We start from the raw sequence: 19463 nt of genomic DNA on the forward strand, positions 1-19463 counted from the left end.
GAAATTCCTTCTCCCTCACAATGAAATATTTTTGAGATCTTTATCAGAGCTGGTGGAAGGACATCAGTTCTCTATTCCACTCCCAGCTCTTCATATAATCCCACCCCCTAATAAAAGGAGATTTCTTCATTTGCACACTGCTTTAGGAATGGTTTATTATGAAGTTGCTTCAAATTGAGTGCAGTCGCTCGAAGAAGAAATAAAATTTCGCTTTTGCTTACTTTTATATGTCATATTTTTAGTCTTTTGAAAATGTTTAGTTGCTGCATCATCATCTAAAAAAAGAAAACGCGTGAGTTTATCCATCAAAAGTAAAGTAGAGAGTGTGAAAAAGTAAGCTGAAGGTTCTTCTGTAAAATTGCTAAGGGGAGTTCTACAATGTTGGTTTATCGATGATTTATGACATTAAAAATCAAAAGAAAGATTTACTTAATTTTTTTTTGAATTGCCAGCAACTCGATGCAATGAACTCACCCAAAACTTTGCATTTAGCTAAAAACGAAGATGTTGACAAAGTGCTTATAGAGTGGATACAGCAGAGGAGATCTGAACAGTTCCCATTAAGTCGGCTAATAATAATGGCTCAGGCTAAAAATTTCCGTCAAATAAAATCTGGAAATAGAGAACAACTATGAATATACTACTGGATGCAGTGCTTCGTCCGTTTCAAACAACGTCATGGTCTTCGTCTCATGAAACTTAGTGGAGAAAAAGCAACTGCGGATGTAGAAAATTGTTATAACAGTTTTGAACCATGTTCAAACTTGAAATTTGACAATGGACAAATTTTCAATGCTGATGAGACTGGACTTTATTTTAAATTTCTTCCCACTACAACTTACACCTTAGTAGGGAAAACAAACCCTAGCAGATTCAAAGTTGCCAAAGACAGGTTTACGCTGCTGGCTTGCACCAATGCAGCAGGTACATGTAAATTAAAACTTACCCTAATTGGAAAGAGTAAGAATCCTCGTTATATGAAAACACAGGAACTATTCACTGAATGGTTTGAAAATGAATTTGTCCCAAACTATAAATCAGTGGGGTTACCCGATGATTGCAAAATTGTTTTATGTTTGGATAATTGCATGGCACAACCAGGCTGTGCTAAAAGCAAATAATGTCAATATTAAATACCTCCCCCAAATCGCACATCAATCATTCAGCCTTTGGATAAAGGTGTATTAAGAAGCGTTAAGTGCCGCTATAAAGTTGATTTACATTATTGATTCGGATACAAGATTTCCGAAAACCATTTAATGTAAAGGCAGCAATATGGTTAGAGGCAAAGGCCTGGAACTCTGTGACTCGGGATATCTTAATGCATGCATGCCGCAAATTAATACCCATACCACTCTTTTTTTAAGAAGATCTAGATGAATCACCTTTTGGAGGTTTTAAACTTTCTAATGATAAAGCCCTACAGAAAGAACTTTTAGAAAACAGTAAAGAGTGGATTGAAAAAGATAATTTCAGGAAGTCAGACATTGATGGATGTTTTTACATTGAAACAATGTTTTGATTTTCAATAAACTGTCAGATGAAGAGATTTTTCAGATGGTTTTGACTCTCGACACAGATAACAACGATGTAGAAGAAAGCGATGAAGAAGATGCAAACCAAGAAACCCAACCCTTTGTGGAGTGAGTTGTTATCGACAATGTCAACCTTCGTCTATGAAAAGGTACCCCATCATAGAATCAAGTTAACATGTCTTATATACTAGTGAATAGGAATTCTATTTTTGTAGTGGTAGATACACTACAGTACTTCCCCACCAGAATTATAGCTCTGATAGAATTCGATGAACGAATATTACTAGTTTATTCATTGCAGTTTCGTGAGAAGCCGGGAGAGCTGTATTAAGTTCACAGTTGTAGTCACTCCTGTGTTGCCTTTAGCAGTCAAGTGTACATGTTGTACGTTATGTAAGATCGCAACTGAGTAGCAACAGCGCAAGGAGGTGGATAATGTCACAAGTAGCAAGTAAACTGCTCAATGTGGACCATCCGTCAAAGTAGGCGTGTCCAAATCATAGTGGGCGTTTATGCCAAGGTAGGCGTGTTCATATCGGAATGGGAATTTTTTTGTCAATGTGGGCGTGTTCACATCACGTCTGGGTCACCAATGTGGGGGTGGAGTTATCGACAATGTCAACCTTCATCTATGAAAAGGTACCCCATCATAGAATCAAGTTAACATGTCTTAGATACTAGTGAATAGGAATTGTACTTTTGTAGTGGTAGATACACTACACCTCTATTTCAAACGAACGATGTATCAAGTTAACAAAAAAACTGATTAAAGGGAAAGAGCAAAAACCCTTTGTAGACAAATCTCACATGTCACAATCAGCAGTTGTTCATGCGACAAAAACCAGATTTATATCAACTGAATATGGATGAGTTTTTAAGCAAAAAATGCAGATATTTTTTTTCTCATTTTACTTTTTTTGTTCATTTTATATTAAGCCTGTATATATTTTTTATTTCCTTAAATTCTTTTCTTTTTATCTCATTAAACTTATGCGTATTTCTTTATCGTTTTTCCTTCTATTTAAAACTATTTCTAAATAATTTATATCATAATTCATATGAAAGTCAGGTATATGTTTTTTGTGAAGCGATTTTCTTACATCTAAGAATTGGATGAAAATACAATTGAAAGATACAATTTTATTAAATAAGCATTAGTTTTGCATATTTATTTATGGATATGATGATTTTAACTTTAATTTATCATTGACATTTGATTTTTGAAGAATTAGTTCTTACAAGACTCGAATTATATAAAAAAAGAAATATTCAACTGAACTGAGTGCAAAGATTTCAATTTAATTCAAAGAAGATTAAATTTTCTATTAAATTGCAAGAAAAATAAAAATTCTGAAATCAAGTGTAATATATATGTTGGCTTGACTAAATAAAACGGAAATCATTGCTACAAAAAAAAAGAAAGAAAGAAGCCTGCATTGAAAGGTTAAAATGCCTTTCACGCGTTGACCAAAAGCTTTTGCATGCTAGTGTAGATATATCAGTGTATGAAATTTTAACGAGAATTTTAAAGAGGATGAATAGATCATGGGTTTCAGATCTGCCTATTTCTCTTTTTTTTATAATTAAAGATTTAATTCGTCCCGAAAACATAATTTCCAGAAAAAGTAATACTGATGAACAATTGTTTTTTATATTGGATTTTTCAAAAAAATAACTTTTGCGTCAATTGTAAGATTTTAATATAAATTAATAATACCAAAATAGATTGTTTTATAAAAAAGTGCTCATTTTTAAACACTGTTTTTAGAGGACTTTTATCTCTGTTTATTTTTTCAATTTTCGTCTATTTCTCTCAACCTTATTAGAGGCCAACAAAAAAAAAATCAGTTGCGCCTAGCTAATTTTTTTCTTTCAAATATTACGTAGGTTTCTTCAAATCAAAACTTTTAAGCAATTTCCGATGTTTAAGTTCAAACTTAAAATTCTGGGTGGCATTTATATACGAAAAAACACTTTACTTTTAATCTTTATGTTAATGTAAAATTTTTTTGCAAACGAATTTCAATAAAAATAACACTGACTTTAAAATAATTTGTTTCATTTTATTTATTTATCAACTTCATTTTCACTTTATTAAAAAACTTAATTTTAATTTGATATACATTACGTAAAAGTATTTAAAGCAGAGCAAATTTTCAGGTGTCACCCTGCAAATTTTTGCAATTATTGTATATTTATTACTTTTCTGATTGAAAACAAAATTTTTTCATTTTCTTAATCTTATGTTAAGAGTTACTGCTTATGTAAAATTTAGTATCCCTTTATTTTTAATACCTAACGCTTACTTTGTAATGAATACAACAATGCACTGTGGGCCAGAAGACCATGATCTTTAGCCAAAAGTCAAAAACTAAATTTTCAACTTAAATATGTGTAGGCAGTTTTAATATAGCCCAAATTAAGTATTCATAATAATCATTCCAAACATTATAATTTACTTTTTGGACCGACGAGAGTACAGTGTAATGAAAAATATGCTTAAAATTTTTTTTTAAATGTAACTTTTAAATTTTTATTTCAGAAATATACATAGGAATTTCACACTACTGTTACATTTTTATCAGAGTAATTAGTCTGAAATTATAGTACAATTTTTCAATTTGTTGGATTAGTTAATACTCTTGACAAACTTATAGTTTATATCTTATCATTTGACATTTTACAATGTTTGAATGACTTTCGAAACTTAGTTCTAAAAAGTTCCACAAGGTAATTAGCTAAACTTTTTTTTGTTGTCTTCTTTGATGTTTCTTCTCTCGAAAAAAAATTACCCATTTTGCTCATATTGCAAAGGTGGACTAAATATGCCAAAAAACAAAAAAAAAATTTTTTCATGTTTTTGCATTATTTTGTAATTAATTCGCGTTATTTTGTACTATTACTTCGGAAATATAATTTGCTTTTCATTTTTAATATAAAATTACGAAAATTATTATATTTTCATTGCTGTATTTAATTACTTAAACGTACTATATTATTTCTTTTATTTTTGCTCGCCATATTTCAGCCACCATTTTGTTTTTTTGGGGGGTATTTTTAGTGTATATCAACTATGAAATCAATTTACCTGCACATAAAAACCCCTAAATAAAACCCCCCAAATTTTGAAACAAATTTTATCGAAATACAGTAGAGAACCATTTATCTGGTAACCAGATAACCGGGAAATCAGAAAACTGGGGAAAATTTTACACTGTTTTTCCGCCATTTTAAACCAGAACGATTATGAAAAAAAGCGGAAATTGGACTCATCCATGAAGCTGAGTAGAGGAAAATGTGAGGAAGGGGAGAATTTTTTCCCCCGTTTACCCAGAGAAACGTCATTTGTTCTGTGGCCTTGAAGATCTTCAGATCGAGGGGGTAGGGAAGGGATGAATGTCTTATTTTCTCCTTTAGGCTGTCAATCAAACTCAAGGGAGTGGCATGCTGATTTCGTTTTCTCTTTGATTTATAAGGGGGTGGGGAAAACGCATTGCACATGCATATCAGAGAACAGAAGATGAAAGAAAAATATATTTGTCTATTTGACATCGATTAACAAATCAATTAACAAAAATAAAATGTTTTTCTTTTGAATAAATTTTGATTCCTTGGAAGTGCAGCATTATTTTAAAGTTTTTCTGGATGTGGAATCACATCTGCTTTCATTAAAAATCGTGTTTTTATGAGAAAAAAAATAAAAGAATTGTTTATTAATTTAAACGTACGATTATTTTATGGAGCGGATGGCAGTTTTGTTTTTCTGATTCCACTACGTTTGATTTTTTTTTGCTTTTAACGATAAATTTCGCACTCAACAAATTAATTCTTTTTCATAAATTTTCTCATTAGGTTTTTTTTTTTTTTTTAATTCGGTTGATCTTGCCACGCATCTTGCCTTGGATTTAATATTTATGTTAGTGCCTTTTTTAACTATCGTTTCGGTTCGACAATTTTTGTTTTTTTATATAGATTAATAAGTTTTCCTTTTACTTTATCGTTTTCTCCCCTGTATAATTAGGTATGAAATATATCCGTTACTTGATCATTGGTTTTGTTTATATTAGTTAATTTAGGAATCGTAATTATTTTTAAAAAATAAATATGTGAATTTTGTATTTTTTAAACTTGTTTTTCTTGTCTAAACTTGCAATTTTTTTTAATTCTTTTTTATTTTCCTACAATTTTTTTTTTAAATTTAGGAGCATTTTTCTTCTTTCTCTTACTTTAAAATGTGTTACACTTTTTCCTTGTAATTCGGGTTCGATAAAATACCGATAAACGATGATTTTTGATCGATCCAGAAAACCGGGAAATTCAGACATCCGGGATAGAGATGGTCCCGAGCATCTCAGATAATTGGTTCTCTACTGTACTAATTTTGGCCACCAAACCTTGGATGCTGGCCCACTGTGCAATGTAATGATTATTAAAATTTAAAAGAGAGCTAATTTATGCAATAAATTGGCATTTGAAATCTAATCCGGTTTAAACGTTTACATACATTACAAAATTGAATAAAATCTAAACTTACATCCAAATAAATAAATTTTGAGGGTGTTTTTTGAATTTATTAAAAAGCTCATTTAAAATTGATAAATAATTATCACAATAAAGCTTTACGACTCAAATGTAGAATGGAAATTATTAATAAAAATTGAATGAAATATTGATTAAAGGCAAATACAATAATGTAAGAAAAATATTCCACTAAATTAAAATGAAAACTTATTTAAATATCATACTTAAGGTTCTGAAAACAACTAGAAAGATTAAACAAAATTTGAGAGCATCTTAAGAAAAGTTTCCTAAGTAAATGTCATGGAAGAATGTGATTTGAGAGTCACCTCCTTTTTAGAATTCAGTTATGTGCACCCTTGGAGCACCATCCATCAACAATAAAATAGTTACACCATCCCAAAAAGGCACCTCTAAAATTTTTCCCAGTGAAGCATTTATATCCCTCATAGCTATCCAGATAAGGATAGAAACATCAGGGTAATTTGAAACTGTGAGCTTTTTCCCGTAGTAACCTACAAAAGAAATCGGCTAACCGTTTAAGTAATGACAGGGAGGGATATTTTTTTGTCATGAGGTTAAATCAATTTTAAGGTATTGATTTTGACATAATAAAAACCTTAAAAAAGCAGAAATTTTTTTAAAAAACTATTTTTAAGAAAAATGAGTAGCTTGAGAAAATATAAAAAAATGTCATTTACAATGGGGGAAGTTTGAACCCGCCTAAACCCCTCCCTTACCTACATCTTTGGATTTGGGTGACTTCTGATAAAATGAAGCATTGACTGGCCTTCAGTTGATGTAGGAATTCACTTGAGTTCAGGAACATATTGCAGAAGAAATTGCATATTTATTATGAAGTAATTTCTTAAATGAATACTTTAAGACAATCCAATCTGTATCCACCAGAACACATATTTTGTTCCTTAAATAAAGGTTTCCTTTCTTGATGGGGCACATAAAGGAAAACTAAAATGAATGTTAGTTAATTATATGTCAATTTAATATTATCCAGTCTGATATATGAGATGCATCTATTGGTTTTTTTTTATTACACATCATCTTAAAAGTAATGAATTTTCCTCAATTTATCTAACCAATCATTTAATGCTTTGAAATTCAATAGTCCCAGATTTTCTGAAACTTCTTTTGCCTTTTTTATAAAATTTAAGATAACTTACAGGAATATATCTTCCTCATACCGAAAAAAAAACAATTGAATATTGCTGTATCAATTTCACTGCTTCAGTAGTATTTCTCAGTGATTCAGTAGTTAGTAGTATTCCAGAAATTCTCATTTACTAACAAATATTTCATGGGTGTAAACAATTCTTTTGTAGACCACCAATGGATCCTAAACCACTGCTTAGCGACCACTGCTTTATTAAATTAGTACTCAATTTTCATTTATTCCAAATATCCATCTCAAATCTTTTTTATTTTTGCTACAATAACTGTATCAACTTTTTTTAATAATTTTTTGCACTTCAAATCCTGTTAGATAATATAGAAATAAAAAACATGAATGCAAAACCTCACTTTGTTATACAACTTTGCTGCTATGGCAAAACTCAAATATGATTTTAAATTTACTTTATCCACATTAGAATATTCTTTTAAATTAACAATCCTTCTTAATCACTCAATGGCCTGACCACTTTTATTTTTTTATTGTTCCTCTAATGCAACCCAGGTATTTCTTAGGTATGGAGTAATTCCCCAACTCCAAAATTTCGTTGAATGTGAAATTGCTTTTCCTAACATTACAACATGCTTCATTTCAATTGCATAGCTACTTTTTTCCCTTGAAACAATTATCAGCACATTATTTTGTATTTTTCTTTTGCTACCTTACAATTTGAAACTTTCTACAGTGTCCTCTAAAATGTCACTTTTTACGAGGAATTAAGGATTTTTTCTAAAGGGCTTCCTCTGCTAATTAACAGAATTATCCTGAAATAGAGTGTTTCTTATCAGGCTGCCAGTGGGGTAAGACTCCTAAAATAATAATTTCAGTTGCTTCATATATGAAAAATAAGTCTCCAAAGTAGTTTCTACTTGCATAAAATAGTTGCCAAAACAGTCTTCGTCCAATATATGCTTACAATACTTATGCTTTAATAACATTTATCTAAATAACTTTAACTTTTTAATACATTGTGTGCGTGCATATATGTACAGTATAGAACCATTTATCAGATATTCAGAAAACCGGGAAAAATTTTGCTCTGTTCTCCTGCCATTTTGAACTAGAACGATTGATTGAGGGAAAAAGCGGAAATTTGACTCATTCTCGAAGCTGAATAGAGAAAAATGTGGGGGTAGGTATTTTCTCCTCCTTTGCTGAGAGAAAACTTTAATATTTCTACCATAACCTTGAAGATGTTTAAGTCAAGAGAGGCAGGGAAGGAACATATGTTTTATTTTCTCCAGTGTGTCCAATAGAATCGGTGGTTTTTCTGATAAGCTGTCATCAATCAAACATTAATGATCGGCATACTGATATCGTTTTCTCTTTGATTTACGAGGGGGAAAGCATTGCACACGCATATCAGTTAACAGAAGGTGACAGAGAAATAAAAAATATATATATATCCCTATAGTTTAAGAAAAAGTAAAAAAAAGTAAAGTGAAATGGAAATACAAAATATTAATTGGAATATTAAACCGATTTAAGTATGGTTATCTTTTATTCAATAAAAGTAGGAATATAATAAGGCTGAATTTTATTATTTAAAAACAAATCAGAAGAATTTAGTAAATTACTACTTAAAATGGCTGTGATACTGGGGAAAAAATACAAAAACGATCAAGATTTGTCTGGACTATTACTACTAAAATTCATAATTTATCAAAAGAAAACGAATAAATTTTTATTATTAATACAAATTAAATTATTTCAAAGAGAGTTATAAAACATCTGTTTGAATCCAAATTTGAGTAGTTAGTTTTTCTTTTCCAAACCATTATTTAAAAAAGTGGACTAAATAAGAAAAATATTATAACATTTAATTAAAAATGCAACTAAATTTTGCCGCTCCTAATAATAACATGATGTTTTAAATAGAAGCGAAACAAAAATAATAAATAAGTATGAATCTTTTCTCAACTCTGATTCGGTAAAATTTTGAATCTGGAACGAAAATTCTGAAATTGAGCAACAATTTCCTCTGAAAGTAAAAAGATAGATACATAAGCCCGTATGAATATCATTCTCAATATCGCAATTTGTGCTTGCGCAATAGAGGATTTTTAAAAAATCCTTTTTTTTTCTGAACCACCAGTCATTAGGTGCATTCTCAATATCCTTCTTTTATTCTTAATCATTTCTGGAGTGCCTTCATTTGGATGTCCAAGTTAAGGAAGTTGAAACTTCCGCCAAGAGTATTTACATGTTAGGTTTTTTTTCAAAATCCACTTTTATAACTCAATTTTAGTTATTCTGGATTTATTATAACAAATTATCATTTTATAATTTCGGATTATACATTATTATTAGCAATAATTATTACAAGCAAAAGTTTTTGCATCGTGTGTTACATTTATCTATTTGACATTGATTAACAAAACAATATTTTTCAATTGAATAAATTCAGATTTTTTAGAAGTGTGGTATAATTTGCAAACTTTGTTTGATGTGGAATCACATCTGCTTTTATATAAAAATGAAAGGAGAAGATTGTTTATTCACGATCGCAATGCTTCAATATGCCCTCTAGCTGGAAGGATATTTTCAGTCTTTTATATTAACTTTTAATTCATTTCTAACAGAATCATTAGTAGAGTAGAACGCTATTTTTTTCCAGCAGCAAATAAGAAGCAAAATTTCCCTAAAGTAAAAGCAGCAGAATATAAAACAAATGACCCAGAACATTGGTTAATCATTGGGAAACAGAACGTGTCCAACATTTGCAGAACAATTTCTCAATATTTTTTTCATTCTAACAAACTTGCAACCAATAAATTCCGATTTCGGGATCACATAATAATAAATGAATGAATAAATATGATTACGCCAATGAATAAATATGATTTCAGAACATGCGGAACTGCAATAGTTATAGAATATTCTTTTTCTTTATAGAATAGTACATATTTGATTTCTGTATCTATATAATTCGGAAAACAATAACAACAAAAAATCTGAATGACTTGAAATCATATCATTTGAGCTTATTATTATTAAATTTTTATTGTTTTCTTGGTAAATTTTTTTTTAAATTTTGAATGATCAATTTCAACTAGAATTTCACTATTCTGTTTTTAAGTTACATATTGAAATTCATATCAAGATCTAACAATTATAAAATTTTATTGTGTGGTTTGTCATCTTAAAGTATTAAATTGATAATCTATGAATATATTATTTGAGGATAAAATTTTGAAATGAAGAACATTTCATTCCTGTTTTTTTCCAAGTTTTTATACTGATTTTCCTGACTTTTCCAGGTTTTTTCCAGTATAAAAAAATTCCCTGTTAATTCCAGGTTTTCATGGTTTTCCAGGCGGATGAAAATTGCATTTCATAGTAACTTTGGAATCCTTTAAATGCAGTGGTGTGAAAAATAACTTTAAAACAAATTTACAAAGCAAAAAATTATACATTAAAACATAACTAGAATAGATTTTTCAAAAAGCATAGAATGCTGGAAGCCCTGAATAAATAAAAAGTAATTATCACAAATCATTGATCTGAGTTTAAAATGCAGAATATAATAACTCTGAAAATAAATAAAAATTTCACACCTTTCCCTATTTTTGGTTTGAAGATTTCTTTCTATTCCTTCCATTAAACTGTCAAACCACTGAGCCATAACACATTGTTTTTCAGGGAGTTGATTGCTAATGATATTTTGCCTCAGCCGATTAAAATACTGAAATGAAAACTACTTGTTAACAACTTTCATCTTAAAAAAATTTATAAGATAATTACAATTATGAAGTATTTTAAAATTTAAAAACAGTAGCATGCTAAAGAAAAAATATAAGAATTAAAGGAATTAAATTTTTTAATAAATCGTAAGACAACTAGTGGAATTAAAAGTAGCCATTAATTACTAAGAGTCACAAATTTGTTGAATGAATTATTCACAAAGTACTTTGAAAAGTTTGGATAATTTTTTATAGTATATGATGTTACTTCTAAGTAAATTACATAGAAACTGCAGGTTCGAACATCCAATTTGTGTTAGTGGAATGAAAAGGTTAGGAACTTAATATAACAAAGCACGGCTGCTCATTAGCCACTGATAGGCACACACAAATGAAGTTTTATTTTACTGCATCATGTGTAACAATATCAATGAAACAGAAACACTATCTGAAGAAATTCCACATTCTGAGCTTTCACAGAAAACAAAACGCACTAGCACTGGTCAGATATTAAAATTGATACAAGTAGCATGATAACAAGCAGGAAAGAAAAAATAGACATATTTTAACTGATATCAATGACCACATTAGAATCCATCATTTTCAGATCATACAGATGGGAAGACAACATGGTCGGAGAATCTCCATCATACAATTATTTCCAACAACCTTGTGCAAAAAGGATTCTGACCAAAGAGCAAAGCTCTGAGAACTGTTTTACAAGAAGAGAAAAAGTGAGAGATAGAACCAGCTGTATTTATTTTACTATCTGATTTAGATAACTTTGATGCCAACAAGTGACGCTTAAAAATTAACTATTAATAATTACTTGAAAAATAAAATGGACACTATTTACTTGCTTATGATATGAAATGTGACATTTATGCCCCTTCAAGAATCATTGTGTAATTATTGAAAAAGGTGTAAACAAAACTCATATCTTTGATAAGTAATGTGAGTGTTTTGAGCTCACTGATTGAGAGAATGTACAAGTAGTGGTCAATAAAAACCTACAGCTTAAACCTACAGTATAATATCTCAACTATTAGTTTAATTAATACTTATTTATTTCATTGTTCATTCTTTAAACCTATTTTTTTTAAATAAGATTGATTCACTTTCTAATTAGCATTTGAAACTAGCCTTTTTTAAATGTTATTTTAGTCTAAATATCGGTACTGCAAATTTTTTACATCAAAAGGGAACCAAAGGAGAGAAAATATGTATTTATTTGCAAAAGAAATTTTAGTTACTTTTCATTTATTTATTTTTTATGTATAATTTATCAAAAGCCTTTGTCTTATCTAATTCAACATTCTTCAGTAAATTAGATGTCATTTAACCAGAAACAGAACATTATTGATTAAAAATTCATGTAAAATAGTATTTATATAGAATTGAAAAATGCATATTTAAATTTTTGTTTACCTTAAAGACCCATTATGAAGAAATCTAATATCTGATTAATTTAAAAGTTTTATAGTTTCTTTCAAAGTTTTATTTCTAATCTATCAACTGTATTTAAAAATTTTCATCACTCTATTTAACTGTTCAACTCTAAATTTAATCTTTCTAAAGATACATCTGATGATTTAGGATTCAGGACTTTCCACTGTAGCCAGATTATGTGATATCAAAAGCTATTGCACATGTGGGGATGCTCTCTCGTCTAGTTTGATTGATGAAATAAGATAAGTAATCAGACAGCCGGTAAAAGATCTGAGAAATGTTGTTTAACTTTTTGTTCTTCCAGAATTTCATGTTTGATGCCTCAAAGCATTTAGTTATATTTAATAAAGAAAATTGCTGATTGTAATTGTTTTCTATAAAAACAACAAGATTTTAAAAACCAAGTAGAAATGTGTCATGATAAGCAAAGAGCATAAATAAGTGACTTTATGATTTAATTGTAGCAAATCAAGCATATCAAGGAAAAAAAAGATTTATCAATAGTACAAATCAAAATTTGCAAGCAACATCATTTTAAAATGTTGAGATTTCAAAAACCATGCAGAAATTTATAGTATGACTGCTGCAAAATGAGCAAAAGACCATGTGAGTTTATGATAGAATCTTGTACTTTTTACAAGTTTATACTCATAGCCTTAATATACCAATTCAATTAAGCAAAATATCTAAAATCCGAAATTTTCTGATAAATAGACATACCAAAACAACGAGCATTCTGGATTTCTGAGGTTATACTATATAGATTTTTCACTTCATTTTTATCAGAGTTCTTTTCCAATAGCTTAATAAAACTTAGGGTTAAAAAATGTTCAAAAATAATAGGTTTCTAATAAGTTATAATTTAAATAATTATTAGAATATTCTTTTGAGTAGTATTTTTGTTCACTCAATTATAACAGGGAAGATATTACAGTAAGACCCCGCTTAACGCTGTTTCGTTTAGCGCTGCTTCGGTTTAGCGCTCTTTTATTTCAACCCGGGGACTCCCCCAAATATGTGCATAACATATCCGAAACAGTGCAGTTGTTTCTTGTTTGGTGCGGTGCTGTACGGACGCAATTTTATCATTCGAAACATTTGTTGACATTATTGTAAGTACATATAAATTTATATAATACTATAACGATCAGTACAGTGACAAATATTATGATCTTTAGTTTTTATCATGGGTGATAACGAAAAACAAGAAAAGAAAGCAACCAGAAAAAGCATTTCACTGGAAACTAAAATGCAAGTGATTAGAAGATTAGATTCTGGTGAACGTCAATCTCAAATTAGCGCTGCATTGAATTTGGCAACTTCAACAATAAGGACAATTCTTAAGAATAAAGAAAAGATACTGCCATCGGCAACTGCAACTAGAATTACCCGTTCTAGAAATAACATTATAGAGGAAATGGAAAAACGACTGCCTATATGGATTGACCATGAAATTGAACGCAATATGCCATTAGGCCAATCTATCACAATGGAAAAAGCTAGAAGAATTTTAAATTACATTCAGGTTGACACAAGTGAAAGTTTCGTTGCTATTCGAAGATGGTTTAATAGATTTAAACATTGAAATAATCTTCACAACATAAAGATTACAGGAGAAGCAGCAAGTGGTGATACGAAAGCGGCGGCTGAATTCCCAGCGACATTAAAAACAATAATTGAACAAGGAAACTATCCTCTAGAATTGGTTTTTAATGTTGATGAAACAGGCCTGTATTGGAAAATAATGCAAAAACGTAAATTTTTATCCCGTGAAGAGAAACGATCACCAGGATTTAAAGCCGCAAAAGATCGCTTAACACTTCTACTGGATGGTAACGCAAGCGGAGATTTCAAATTAAAACCACTACTAGTTTACCACTCCAAAAACCCAAGAGCGATGAAAGGCATATCTAAATCAACTTTACCTGTTATTTGGGAGTCTAATAAAAAAACATGGATAACTATGAAAATTTTTCAGGATTGGTTCACTGAACATTTCTGCCCATCTGTTAAAGGTTATTGCGAAATTAAAAAACTTAAACAAAGAGCACTACTATTAATTGATAATGCTCCAAGCCACCTAACAAATTTATCAGACTTAACAACATGCATTCCAGTCGTAGTGGGTTTTTTTTGCCGCCTAACACAACTGCCTTAATCCACCCAATGGACCAAGGCGTTATATCCAATTTTAGGGCTTATTACTTGCGGCGAACATTAAAGCAGATGTTCAACAAAATAGACGGAGAAGAGAAGCAATCAATAAGAGAATTTTGGAAAAACTACAATATCATGAATGCTGTAGAAAACATAAACCTTTCCTGGAATGAGATAACAGAAAGATCTTTGAAAGGAGTATGGAAGAACATTTGGCCCGATTTAAGTAAGAGCGAAGACATTGGACACTCTGTCGATATGGAAGAAATAGTGGAATTGGCAAAACAAACCGGTTTAGATGACGTAAATGTGAAAGACGTCAAAGAAATAGTTCAAGAAACAGAAGCTAGTCTTTCTAATGATGAGCTCAAGGAATTAACTGAGCAAGAAGAAAACAAAAATATTGATAGTAGTGATTTTGAAGAAGAGCAAAAAGAACTTTCGATGGCGCTTGCAAAAAGGAGTTTGACCACTATAACTGAAATTATGGACCAATTTGTTGAAAATGATCCAAATTTTGACCGGAGTTCAAAAGCAAGACGGGGTGTTATAGATGCTTTATCCAGTGTTTTTACTACAGCGCGAGAACGCGAGAATCTTGCATATTTTTTCTTTTCTCGCAGTAAAAAATTATAAAAGCGAGAAGTTCGCGCACTCTATTAATCAATTTCAAAACGCCCAAATTTTGGAAAAAATTTCGTCCTTTGCCATTTTGAATAAAATCCATTTCACTTTTCTTCCTTGATCTTTCATTATTTTGAACATCGGTCCTTGTTATCTAGCTTCCCTATTTGCCAGTATTGTTCAGAACCGGTGCGGACAGCAGAACCCCTCAAACCCCTTTCAGAACACATTTCTCTGCAGCCACGTTTTCACCGTAGGTAAGGTTTATTCATGTAAGATGTTTACATTTTTTGTGCATGAATGTAAGATGGACAAATACCTTGTTAAGACGGCATCTTCTACTCCGTAGCGGACAAATGAAAATGAAGCAAATGTCGGTAGAAACGGTCAAAACGAAACAAATACGGATATTTTTCAGTCAAATAAATATAATAGCTGATGAAAAAGTAGATATAGAACATTTTCCAAATGATGATGTAGCAAAAATATTCAATTAGAAGATGTTAAAAATGTATTATAATTAAAGAAATAATTTTTTTCCAAGTCTACTCGTGTTTTTTTATTTTTAAAAATCTCACTTAACTTTTTGAAATCTCACCTTGTTTTTGAGTAAGGGTGAGAAATTCTCTCCCATTTTTTTTCTGTAATGAAAACACTGCTTTATCCACTTATCAACAATTTCTAACAGAACGTAAAAGGAAAACACAAACTACATTAGATGCCTTCTTGACAAAAAGAGACAATAAAAGGCAGAAAATTGGAAACACAAAATAGACTGAATGATCTGACTGGCTTAGAATTTTATTTGTTTTTATAAGTACGTATATTCGTTTATATTGTTTTTATTTTCGTAAGAAATAAATGTTTGGTTTTATTTTTATTAAAAAAAGCATAATTATTAAATTTAATACCTAACCAATTTTCTATCCATCTTCCCCTAACCCCATTATTTACATGTTAAGATAGCCTCATTCAGCGTTGTTTCGCATTACCCTCTACAAACTACAAGTATAAAATTTAATTTTTTGAACTAATATTTATATTTTTTTACCTGTGAATGATAAATATCTTATTTTTAAAGTAAATAAGTAAGGAAAAAAATTTTAAATTATTAGTTTATACAAGAATTTACTACACGAATAAAAATAATTTATTTATTTATTTTTTGCAAATGACACACACATAATTTATAGTTAATAGTTACTTTAAGTACCTTTCAAAATAAAAATGAAAGCAAAATCATATTCAAGCTAACTCCTTCAATAAATCTTTTACTATTGTTGAAAATTTTAAATATATTTGTATTCATAACACAAAAAAATTGCAAAAACATTTCTAAAGACTTTTAAGAATTATAATACAATATTAAGGGCAATGTTCAAGCACTTAAAGAAAATTGTGTATTCCTTCGTTTTTTGCCTTTTGCAGATAGTAATTGTATAAAAAAAAAATGCCTTTTAATCCCCGTATTACCTTTTTCCATCTACATGTAAACTGCGGCGAAGTGCTATTTTATGACTCTCCAAGTGTATAGAGTAGGAAAGTTGGTTTTGTGGGTGTTGGAGGGAGGAGGAGAAAATAAAATTGACAGTTAACATCTAACGTCAATTAGTTACCTTTAAACTCATAGTTGAAATGTCTACTTGTAAGGTTGCTATTTCAAAATTTGAAGCTTGTAGATAGGAGATTAAGTTTCTTAGAGAAAGTGCAAAATCCCAAATTTCCTCTGATGTAATATAATGCTCCTCTTTTTTTAAATAAGAAAAGCAATGTTTTTTTAAATTAATGTTTAAACAAGCTATGATAATTTAATCACCAAAAATTTATAATTGTTTCAAATTAAAATCAAAACTCAAACACTAGGTTTTCTTTAGTTTACTGACGCAAGAGTCGAAATTGACTAAATTACACTTTCTCAAACAGCATTCAGAACTAATAGAAATGAGAAGGCTAAGTGTATTACGTTAGCATTTAACAGTTGTTAAAATACATTTAAGTAAACAACAGTTCAGAACAAAATATTAGTAATTAGCATATGATGAAAATACAGTAGAGAACCATTTATCCGGTATCCAGATAACCGGGAAACCAGAAAACCGGGAAAAATTTTGCTCGAATTTCCCGCCATTTTAAACTAGAACGAAAAAAGCGTAAATTTGACTCATCCTTGAAGTTGAGTAGAGGAAAATGTAAGGAAGGGGAAGATTTTTTTCCCCGTTTACCCAGAGAAGCGTCATTTCCTCCGTGACCTTGAAGGCAGGGAAGGGAGGAATGTTTTATTTTTTCCTTTAGGCCGTCAATCAAACTCAAGGGTGTGGCATGCTGATTTCGTTTTCTGCTTGATTTACGAGGGGGGTGGGGAAAATGCATTGCATGCATATCAGTGAACAGAAAAAGAAAAGAGAAAAATATATTTATTTGACATCGACTAATAAAAATAAAATCTTTTTCTTTTGAATAAATTCTTATTCTTTGGAAGTGCGGTATCAATTACAAGTTTTTCTTGGTGTGGAATCACATCTGCTGTAATTAAAAATCTTGTTTTTATCAACAAAAAAATAAAATAAAAGGAGAATTGTTTATTATTTTAAACATAGGATTATTTTATGAAGCAGATTGCAGTTTTGTTTTTCTGATTCCACTACGTTTGATTTTTTTTTCTTTTCGCGACAAATTTCGCACTCAATAAATTAATTCTTTTTATTCATAAATTTTATCATTAGGTTTTTTTTTTTTTTTTTTTTTTTTTTTTGAATTCCGTTGATCTTGCCTTGTTTCGGGTTTTAATATTTATGCTAGTGCCTTTTTTAACTATCGTTTCGGTTCGATAATTTTCAAGTGTTTTTATTTAGATTAATAAGTTTTCCTTTTATTTTATTGTTCCCCCGTATAATTAGGTATGAAATATATTGCGTTATTTAATCATTGGTTTTGTTTATATTATTTAATTTAGGAATTGTAATTATTTTTAAAAAATAAATATGAGAATTTTGTATTTATTAAACTTGATTTACTTGTCTAAACTTGCAAATTTTTTTGTTCTTTTAAATGTTATATTTCTACCATTTTTTTTTCTTTTTAAAGTTAGGAGTACCTTTCTTTTTTCTCTTACTTTATGCAGTACACTTTTTCCTTGTACTTCGGGTTCGATAAAACATCGATTAACGACACTTTTTGGTCGATCCAGAAAACCGGGAAATTCAGATATCCGGGATAGCGATGGTCCCGAGCATCCCGGATAATTGGTTCTCTACTGTAATTTGATATCTAAGTTTGATTACCTAATACAATTTTCGATCTCAATTATATTATGGGGGTTAAGAAGCTTAAGCAATTTTTATCTTATACTCTATTTTTTTTTATTATTATTAACATGGTGGAGTTTAAAAAAAATACTACATTGAAATTACCATAAATAACAAGAAATGTAATTAAAGCCCTTTCTTCTCAAATGCAAAATAAACAATAAGTGTTATAATAAAGAAAGAAAAGAGCATCTTAAGAAAATTTATTTTCTTCTAATATTAATGTCTAAAATTTCATTGCATCATTTTTCTATCAAATTTTATTCAATAGAATTTTGAAGAATATAAATTTACACTATGCACTTTTCTTTTAATTGAAAATGCAAAAAAAAAAGTGTATTAGAAATTAGAGCATTTTTATAATCAAAAGACCTTTAAACAGATACAAAAAGAAAAATCACGAAAATTTCTTCAAAATCCCTAATAGTATTCCAATAGAATAGATCAACGCTTTATCATGTACAATAATAATATAATATAAGCCACTTTAAAATATTGATTACCAAAAAAAAAATTATTACAAAAAAAACACTATTGTTTAGTTTTTATAGTAAATAAAAATAATGAAAATACAATGCATCAATGTGTGCATGCTTCTATCAATGAAGGAAAAGTTATGAACTTATTTTTATAAAAGACATTTTATTATTCCCACTTTTTTCAATAATAAAGTTTAAATAGAATCAAATAATAATCAATAGTTTAAATAAAAATCAATAATAAAGTTTTTTTTCCATATTTCTTTAAAAGTTCAGAAATAGATGACCAAGCAAAATTGTTTCGAAGCATTTATCATGTTTAATCATCTGCTTTTCAGAATCCAAAATTAATTTAGCTTCTCCTTGATCTTTTATCAAACTTTTTTAGTGTTATTCGAAATACTAATAAATAATATAAATATTTTATTAACTTTTCATTTTTCTTTAGCAATGCTAGTTTTTACCAAAGTCATTTGACCTTCTATTTCCAAATAATTAAATTTTATTACTTTTGCAGTATTTCT

General features: G+C 29.4%; 1 protein-coding gene across 5 annotated transcripts in view; it reads right to left on the reverse strand.

The window, feature by feature from the left end:
* Positions 1-19463, reverse strand: part of Ranbp16 (Ran-binding protein 16) — a 197760-nt gene that overhangs the window by 64268 nt on the left and 114029 nt on the right. For 4 of the 5 annotated variants that reach the window (XM_087155667.1, XM_016069988.4, XM_043040335.3 and 1 more), the window contains exon 25: positions 10800-10927. The exons of the other annotated variant lie outside the window; for it this stretch is intronic. In XM_087155667.1, coding sequence (XP_087011793.1) covers positions 10800-10927 — 128 coding nt within the window. The remainder of the gene's footprint in view (positions 1-10799; positions 10928-19463) is intronic. 5 annotated transcript variants of the gene reach the window in all.

This window comes from Parasteatoda tepidariorum, chromosome 12, assembly GCF_982258835.1.
Source record: "Parasteatoda tepidariorum strain Cologne lab strain chromosome 12, Ptep-v5.0, whole genome shotgun sequence".
Lineage (NCBI taxonomy): Eukaryota > Metazoa > Arthropoda > Arachnida > Araneae > Theridiidae > Parasteatoda > Parasteatoda tepidariorum.